Below are 9,608 nucleotides of genomic sequence, written 5' to 3' on the forward strand. Positions count from 1 at the left end.
GATAAAGGGAAGAAGGAAGTGAGGGAGAAAGAAAAGAATTAACTGAATAATGTCTTAATGTATGTGGCAGGTTCTAGTCCTAGCATTAGAGTGCTACATTGCACCTTGTGTCAGATAGTTACATAACTTTGCAGTAGTATTATTGTTAGTGGAGGATGGATGGTGTGACCATTCAGGAAAAAGGAAAATAATTTTCAGAACTATAGTATAATCATGTGTTTTCACATGGGTACATCTCAAATCCCTGATGTTTATCCTGGTTACAATGTCCTTCAATCACATATGTGATTCCTGAGATGAACCCTCTTCCCTCTGCTACTAATAATTCCAGTTAGAATATTTCTCCTATTGTCCACATCCATGGAAAACAGCTCCTTGACTTTTGTGTCCTTTCACTAATCATATGATTATTTAAAATTTAAAACTGTTTACTGATGCTAAATAATCACTAAGAATCACTAGTGTCCTTGAAGTCAGTTTATGATAAAGGTGATTTGCTAAAACAACAACTGGCCTTACATAGTTAAAAACCATTTACTTGATTGCAAATATCCATTCCTGACTTTCTGTGTTGCTGGAGGCTCTGATAAAGTGGAGGAGTCCTTTGTGACATAGCATCACATTCAGGGGAATACTGCAGGTACATTGTAGATTACTGGACTTAGTAAAGCACAGATCTGACCTCTTTGGGGTAATTTTAATAGTTGACAAACACTGAACTGGTAATAATAATCTACTAGTTAGTTCAATCAATATAGAGACAGCACCAAAAACAAAAAAAGTTCCAGTTTTAGATGCTGGGGGGTGCAATAGTGAATAAAATGGACAATAGTTTTTGTTTGTTTGTTTATTTGTTTGCTTTTGGAGCTTATATTTAAGTTGAGGATGAAAGACAACATGTATGATAAAATCCAATGTACCAGTGTAGGACGAGTGCCATTGGTGACACCATAGCAGGGAAGAATGACACAGTACACTTTTCTCATTTTTTGGTAAATTAACACAGGGCAATCAGAGCAATCTACATTGAGGGAGCGCCTGTGGGGCAAAGACTAAGAGATGTGGGGATTAGTTATGCAGATTTCACAAGTGTAAGAGTGCCCAGACCCGGACAGCTGTGCCTGGACCCTGAACTGAGTGTGATTGGTGTGTTCCAGGAACAGCAGTGAGCCGGGGCAGCTGAACACTCACAAGGGCAGTGGAAATAGACTCAGGTTAGTGTACTGACTTTGAATGTTTACTCTGATAAGATGGGAATCACTAGAGGGTGTAGCGCATTAGGCTTATATTTAGCAGAGTACTCCTGGATGCTGCTGAGAATGGCGGGTTGGGCAAGAGTGGAAAGACTGGCGCAATAACCCAGATGCCTGAGGAGGTGGCTTCACACCCAGGATCACCAAGCAGACAGGAAGAAAGGGACTCTGCACCTGTGTTCGTGAAACACAGGAGGTTGCAATTTTCTGTTCAGTCCTTTTCAAAGTGTTGATATTCAAAGTTATGCTGCCTTCTAAAGGAAGTTGAGACGTTTCACCCTTTCTTTATTTGGAAGAATTTGTGTGAGTCGCTATTATTTCTTTCTTAACTATTTGATAGAATTCGCCCGTGCAATATGGACTTGGTGTTTCCTTTTGGGGAAGATTTTAAATAGCAGCTCTGGTTTCCTAGAGTTATCAATCACATTTCCTCTTTGTTACTGAAAGTTTTTGTAATCCACTTTTGGTTTGAATTAATTTGTAAATTATATCTGCATTGTTAAGTTCATTGGCATGAAGGTGTTCACGATGACTTTTACATTGGACATTGACTTTCACTAATCTTTTCAAACTTCTAGGTTTTTATTTCATTGACTTTGCTCTGTTGTGCTCTTTTCTACTGTAATGATTCATGTTGTAATTTTCATTATTCCTTTCCTTCTACTTTCTTCAGACTTGGGTTGCTGGTATCCTTCCTTTATCCACCTGGCTTCTTAAAATGAAAGTTTAAGGTATTGGTTTTCAATATTTTTTTCTTTTCTAGTGTATGAATCCAAGGCCAAAAATTCCCCTCTATTTCTTCCTTTAGCTGAAGAACAAGAGCTTTGATATGTCTTATCTTCATTATCGTTCACTTAAAAATATTTTCTAATGCCTATTTCTCCTTTTATCTGTGAATTACTTGGTGTGTATTGCCTAACTTCAAGCATTTAGTGAGTTTCTAGATATCTTTTTAGTGTTTTCTAATCCCACCATAGTCAAAGAACAGTCTTTGGATGGTTCCATCTTTTGAAAATTTTGAAGCTTTTTTTTAAAAGATTTTTTTTTTTTAAGTAATCTCTACCTTCAATGCAGGGCTCAAGTTCACGACCCCAAGATCAAGAGTTGCACACTCCACCAACAGAGCCAGCCATTTTTTTTTTTTTTGGTAAAGACTCAACCTATGCTTGATTTTTTAAATGTTATGTGTGAAAATAATTTGAATTCTTTTCTTGTTTTTCATTCATGCATTGTACTCTATACAGTTTGAACATCCACAGGTCATAATCACTCTTGCTTTATATAGTATTTCTCACCTGTCTGGAGTCTGTTTTCCCTTGTGTGTGCCCAGATGTGCACCCATTCTGCAGTTCTCAGTCTCTTTCTGCATTTCCATTCCTCTGTCTAGTATCCCTTACTTCTTCCTCAAGAACTTCTTTTAGGGTATATTTAGTGTAGTGATGAATTCTCTCAGTTTGTGTTTTCTCTCTGTGTGTGTGTGTAAATTCTTTCTTGTTGGGTTAAGTGTTCTATATATGTTAATCAAACTTGTAAATGATGTTGTTCAGATGTTTATATTCTGATTTCTTCTCTAATTGCCTGGTTGACCCACTCATTCGTTAGTAGGGTGTTCTTTAACCTCCACGCTTTTGGAGGTTTTCCAGACTTTTTCCTGTGGTTGATTTCAAGCTTCATAGCATTGTGGTCTGAAAGTATGCATGGTATAATTTCAATTCTTGTAAACTTATGAAGGGCTGTTTTGTGACCCAGTATATGATCTATCTTGGAGAATGTTCCATGTGCACTCGAGAAGAAAGTATATTCTGTTGCTTTGGGATGCAAAGTTCTAAATATATCTGTCAAGTCCATCTGATCCAGTGTCTCATTCAGGGCCCTTGTTTCTTTATTGACCGTGTGTCTAGATGATCTATCCATTTCTGTAAGTGGGGTGTTAAAGTCCCCAGCAATTACCACATTCTTATCAATAAGGTTGCTTATGTTTATGAGTAATTGTTTTATATATTTGGGGGCTCCGGTATTCGGCGCATAGACATTTATAATTGTTAGCTCTTCCTGATGGATAGACCCTGTAACTATTATATAATGTCCTTCTTCATCTCTTGTTACAGCCTTTAATTTAAAGTCTAGTTTGTCTGATATAAGTATGGCTACTCCAGCTTTCTTTTGGCTTCCAGTAGCATGATAAATAGTTCTCCATCCCCTCACTCTCAATCTAAAGGTGTCCTCAGGTCTAAAATGAGTCTCTTGTAGACAGCAAATAGATGGGTCTTGTTTTTTTATCCATTCTGATACCCTATGTCTTTTGGTTGGCGCATTTAGTCCATTTACATTCAGTGTTATTATAGAAAGATATGGGTTTAGAGTCATTGTGATGTCTGTATGTTTTATGCTTGTAGTGATGTCTCTGGTACTTTGTCTCACAGGGTCTCCCTTAGGATCTCTTGTAGGGCTGGTTTAGTGGTGACAAATTCCTTCAGTTTTTGTTTGTTTGGGAAGACCTTTATCTCTCCTTCTATTCTAAATGACAGACTTGCTGGATAAAGGATTCTCGGCTGCATATTTTTTCTGTCTAGCACACTGAAAATCTCGTGCCAATTCTTTCTGGCCTGCCAAGTTTCAAAAGAGAGATCAGTCACGAGTCTTATAGGTCTCCCTTTATATGTGAGGGCACGTTTACCCCTTGCTGCTTTCAGAATTTTCTCTTTATCCTTGTATTTTGCCAGTTTCACTATGATATGTCGTGCAGAAGATCGATTCCAGTGACGTCTGAAGGGAGTTCTCTGTGCCTCTTGGATTTCAATGCCTTTTTCCTTCCCCAGTTCAGGGAAGTTCTCAGCTATTATTTCTTCAAGTACCCCTTCAGCACCTTTCCCTCTCTCTTCCTCCTCTGGGATACCAATTATGCGTATATTATTTCTTTTTAGTGTATCACTTAGTTCTCTAATTTTCCCCTCATACTCCTGGATTTTTTTATCTCTCTTTTTCTCAGCTTCCTCTTTTTCCATAACTTTATCTTCTAGTTCACCTATTCTCTCCTCTGCCTCTTCCATCCGAGCCGTGGTGGTTTCCATTTTGTTTTGCATTTCATTTAAAGCGTTTTTCAGCTCCTCGTGACTGTTCCTTAGTCCCTTGATCTCTGTAGCAAGAGATTCTCTGCTGTCCTGTATGCTGTTTTCCAGCCCAGCGATTAATTTTATGACTATTATTCTAAATTCACTTTCTGTTATATTATTTAAATCCTTTTTGATCAGCTCATTAGCTGTTGTTATTTCCTGGAGATTCTTCTGAGGGGAATTCTTCTGCTTGGTCATTTTGGATAGTCCCTGGAGTGGTGAGGGCCTGCAGGGCACTTCCCCTGTGCTGTGGTGTATAACTGGAGTTGGTGGGCGGGGCCGCAGTCCGACCTGATGTCTGCCCCCAGCCCACCGCTGGGGCCACAGTCAGACTGGTGTGTGCCTTCTCTTCCCCTCTCCTAGGGGCGGGATTCACTGTGGGGTGGCGTGGCCCGTCTGGGCTACTTGCACACTGCCAGGCTTGTGATGCTGGGGATCTGGCCTATTAGCTGGGGTGGGAAGGCAAGGTGCACGGCGGGAGGGGGGGCAGGCTTAGCTCACTTCTCCTTAGGTGATCCACTTCAGGAGGGGCCCTGTGGCAGCCGGAGGGAGTCAGATCCGCTGCCGGAGGTTTGGCTCCGCAGAAGCACAGAGTTGGGTGTTTGCTCGGAGCGAGCAATTTCCCTGGCCGGAACCGGTTCCCTTTGGGATTTTGGCTGGGGGATGGGCGGGGGAGATGGCGCTGGCGAGCGCCTTTGTTCCCCGCCAAACTGAGCTCTGTCGTCCGGGGGCTCCTCAGCTCACCCTCCCTTTGTCCTCCAGCCTTCCCACTTTCCGAGCAGAGCTGTTAACTTATGACCTCCCAGACGCTAAGTCGCGCTTGCTGTCGGAACACAGTCCGTCAGGCCCCTCCGCTTTTGCAAGTCGGACTCGGGGGCTCTGCTTGGCTGGCGAGCCGCCCCTCCGCCCCGGCTCCCTCCCGCCAGTCGGTGGAGCGCGCACCGCCTCGCCGCCCTTCCTACCCTCTTCCGTGGGCCTCTCGTCTGCACTTGGGTCCGGTGACTCCGTTCTGCTAATCCTCTGGCGGTTTTCTGGGTTATTTAGGCAGGTGTAGGTGGAATCTAAGTGATCAGCAGGACTCGCGGTGAGCCCAGCGTCCTCCTACGCCGCCATCTTCCCAGAATCCCCTAGATGTTTATATTCTTACTGACTTGTTGGCTAATTCTTCTGTCTGCATACAGAGAGGTATGTTAAAGCTTCTTATTCTGTGGTGGATTTGACTGTCTTCACTAGTTCTGTCACCTTTTGAAGTTGGGAGCTTACATTGGACTATGATATTTTGGACCAGTAGTCAGCAGGAGACTCTCAGTGTAGGTGGGTAAGTATAAGTTTTTCCAATTCCTTAGGTCAAGGGCCCACTTTTCAGTTGACAGGGTGGTGATTATTTTATTTTACAAACAGCAAGGGTTTCTTTGTTCTTATACTTCCTGTGCCTTTTCTCTCTTCCTCAGGGTTTATGCTTTGCCTTCTTCTAATTTTTTTCGCTTGTAGAAATTCCTGCTAATTGTGGAGCACTTTTCTTTTTGGGCTAAAATATTTGGGGTATATTCAAAGTTCTCCCACTGTTAGGACTTCTCACTATTTCCAGTTTTTCTCAACTACATCAACAGCCCCACTGCCAGGCTGCAATCTTGTGATTACTGATCCTAATTGTGTGTTTTTATCTTCTCCTTACACAATATTTGAAGTTTCTGGGATTTGCATCTCTTAATTTTACTGAAGGTTTGGGTGGCCAGGAAGGTGCTGGTTTCCTGGGGCTTTTATGTATCTTAGAAGAAGAGGGAAAAAATCCTCACAAGGCTATATCTGCATTGCTTCCAGAACCTGGAATTATAAGCTCAACAATTCCCCTTACTTGTGTGTCTTAAATTTGCCCAACCTTGGATTCTAATATATTTGTGAGGTTATGGTCATGTCCCACATCTCCTACTTTAAAAAGTTCTCTTTATAGCTGCTTTTATTAATCTAATGTCATTTTGCTACATATGAATTTATGAGGTATGTTAATCTTCAATTTTATTGTAAGTAAATTTAGCTTTACTGCTCCTAAATATTCTCTACATTGTAGCTCACTCCTAGGGTCTTCCAAATAGTAATCTTGCCTTACTTAACATCCATGATGTAAAATTAAAAATTCAGAAAAATTAACTCACTGTTATTGTTACATTTGCTCCCCAGGCAATGGAGAACGTCACTACAGTGAGTGAGTTTCTCTTACTTGGCCTGACCAGTGTTCAGTATCTGCAGCCTTTCTTCTTTGTGCTTTTCTTAATCATTTACTTGATAAGCTTGGTTGGAAATGGAGCTATATTGGTGATCATTATTTTGGAGCCCAAACTCCACTCCCCCATGTATTTTTTCCTGGGAAACCTTTCTTGTCTGGACATCTGCTATTCTTCGGTGACACTGCCCAAGCTGCTTCTAACCCTCTTGTCCACTCGCAGGGTCATATCTTTCCTAGGCTTCATCACTCAGCTACACTTCTTCCACTTTCTGGGCTGTTCTGAGGCCATCTTGCTGGCCATTATGGGCTTTGACCGATTCGTGGCCATCTGCTACCCACTTCACTATGCCATGCTCATGAACCACCAGGTATGTGTCCTCTTGGCTGCCGTAGCCTGGCTCACCAGCTTCCTTTATGCTCTGATGCATTCTGTCCTGACTGCACGCCTGAACTTCTGCCACTCTCTGAAACTCCACCACTTCTTCTGCGATGTGAAGCCTCTCCTGGAACTGGCCTGTGGTGACACGCAGGTCAATCAATGGCTTATTTCCATCATCACAGGTGGGATTTCCATGGGTGCCTTCTTCCTGACTCTTCTCTCCTACCTCTATGTCGTTGGTTTCCTTCTGTTTGAGCATCAGTCCTGCAGCACACTTCACAAGGCTCTGTCCACGTGTGCTTCGCACCTCATGGTGCTGTGTCTTTTCTATGGGCCTGTGGGCTTCACATACATCCGTCCAGCCTCAGCCACTTCCATGGTTCAGGATCGGATGGTGGCTGTTATATACAGCGCAGTCACCCCAGTGCTGAACCCACTGATATACACTCTTAGGAATAAGGAAGTGTGGTTGGCTCTGAAGAAGATCTTCAGGAGGAAGTTTTGTTGAAAGACTGACAGGAGCACCTCTGGGACTAACAGGGCGGATGTCTGATGTCCATTAAGAGTCATCCCTTCGTTGTGGTGAATGGTCTACTTGATTTGTTTTTCTCTCAGGGATTTGTAGCACTTGTCACTGTGTTCTGCACTTATTTATGTATAATCATTCTTGGTTCAGTATTTATTCACTGATTTACTTAAGAAATGGTCATTGAGCGTATGTTATATCAGACAATGTAGTAGGGGCAGAAAACACAGGAGTGAGAAAAACTCCACAGTCTTGTGAAAATCAGTTTGGTGTAATGGGGACCACCCAACAAGCAAACCCGTAAGTAAACATGTAAGGATAATAGTATGGGATTGAGAACTAAAAGGAGGTAGGAAGGATGAGGAGCAAATGGGATGGGCACATATGATATAATAAAGAATTTATGTGCTCTCTGTCCTGAGTTTCTGAAATAGAGCTTCTAAAACTCTCAGAATTCCCCAAGTGGCACAGTGTCTTTGTTATTCATAAACCACTTTGATCACACCTGGGGTTATGCTCATAAGATGACCTTATATGGGCCCCAAGACAGCTTCAGGATGGGGCTGGTCCTGCCAGAAACACCAACCATATGGCTAGAGGTTTGCAGCTTTGAGTCATGGTGATACAAACCTGACTTCCAGAGAGGAAGGAGGCTGGAGGCTGAGCTCAGCTACGTGGCCAGTGATTCTGTCAGTCACACCTGTATAACAGAACCTTAATAAAAAGGACACCATGGCCAAGCAACCTTCTTTGGTTGGCACTGTACACTCTGAACATTGTGATGGTTGTTTTTATGTGTCAACCTGACTGGGCTAAGGGATGCCCAGAGAGCTGGTAGAATGTTATTTCTGGGTGTGTCTGTGTGAGGGTGCTTCTGAAAGAGATAAGTGTCTGAACTGGTAAACTGAGAAGCTGAGCCAAGAAGCCCCCCCCCCCCACGAATGCAGATGGGCATCATACAATCCACTGAGGTCCTGATTAGACTGAAAAGATGGAAGAAGGGTGTATGTTGATATTGACCTATTATAACTAACCAATTCTTAGTGGGTAGAAACACCACATTTCCTTAGATATGTAATTAACAGAGTATCCATTAGACAAGATTCTGTACCAGGCAGCAAGGTTGAAATGAAAATTAAGGGCATCTGACTTGTGTGGTTTGATGGTAATGGAAAATGGATCATAGGATCTCCAGTTCTCTGAGTTCTTTGTCCATGTTGGATATTAACAGCTTATCAGAAATGTACAGAGCAATAGCAGATGGCAGTGCAGCTGCAATGATGGATGGGCCAAAGGGGGGGACACAGGACAGATTCCTGGGGGTTCTTCTTTTTTCCCCAAGTGGTGAAATATCTCTGAGGTGATCCTTCTTAGCATCAAGCTGCTCTGGATGTGTAATGGGATGAAGCAGGTAAAATTATTCCTATGCTTTCCTATGTAGTTTGCTCAGTTAAGTTTTGGGGTAGTCAAAATTTACATGTTTGTGCTCCTAAGCCCCATGTTGTCCAAGGTCAGCTGTAAATGACAGACACTAACAAGAGAACATAAAAGTCATCAAAACAACTTTGGGTTTTTGAAAATGTCACCAAAAGTTGACAATCCTTTACCTAGATAAACCAAGAAAGAGAAGATTCAAATAAATACAAGTACAAATTAAAGGGGAGACAAGCTTGATACCACAAAAATACACAGAGACTTATGAACAGTTGTTCACTTTGTATAGCTTAGAAAAAAATGAAAAAATTCCTAAAAACACACACCCTAATCTGAACAGATCAATGATGAGTAAGGAGATTACAGCAGGGTTAAAAGCCCTCCCCCAAAAGATCAATCAGCTCTACAGATTTCTATCAAACACTTAAATAAGAATTAAGTCATTCCTCCTCAAATTATTCTAAGAGAAGGGAACACTTCAAAACTCATTTCATGGGCAAGCATTAACCTCAACCAAAGCCAAACAAGTTACAGGCCAATATCCCTGATAAATACAGGGATTTCCTCAGTAAAATACTAGAAAATGGGATTCAACAGCATTTGTAAAGGATCATACAGCATTATTAAGTGGGATCAATCCCTGGATTGAAAGGGTGGTTCAAAATACACAAATCAGTAA

At 41.9% G+C, this 9,608-nt stretch overlaps 1 protein-coding gene across 1 annotated transcript; it reads left to right on the forward strand.

Moving 5' to 3' along the window:
• Positions 1-6,547: 6,547 nt before the first annotated feature.
• LOC115514684 (olfactory receptor 12D3) lies at positions 6,548-9,197 on the forward strand. The gene is made up of 2 exons (XM_030316811.1): positions 6,548-7,467; positions 9,155-9,197. Exons 1-2 carry the CDS (start codon positions 6,548-6,550, stop codon positions 9,195-9,197), a joined length of 963 nt encoding a protein of 320 aa, XP_030172671.1.
• Positions 9,198-9,608: the final 411 nt, after the last annotated feature.

Source organism: Lynx canadensis, chromosome B2 (assembly GCF_007474595.2).
Source record: "Lynx canadensis isolate LIC74 chromosome B2, mLynCan4.pri.v2, whole genome shotgun sequence".
In the NCBI taxonomy this organism is placed as follows: Eukaryota; Metazoa; Chordata; class Mammalia; order Carnivora; family Felidae; genus Lynx; species Lynx canadensis.

What these genes read in the sequence shown, in the direction of transcription:
- LOC115514684 (XM_030316811.1), top strand. Translation starts at nt 6,548, where the DNA reads ATGGAGAACGTCACTACAGTGAGTGAGTTTCTCTTACTTGGCCTGACC. An exon ending in AAGAAGATCTTCAGGAGGAA is followed by an intron (nt 7,468 to 9,154) that starts GTTTTGTTGAAA and finishes TACAAATTAAAG; the next exon opens with GGGAGACAAGCTTGATACCA.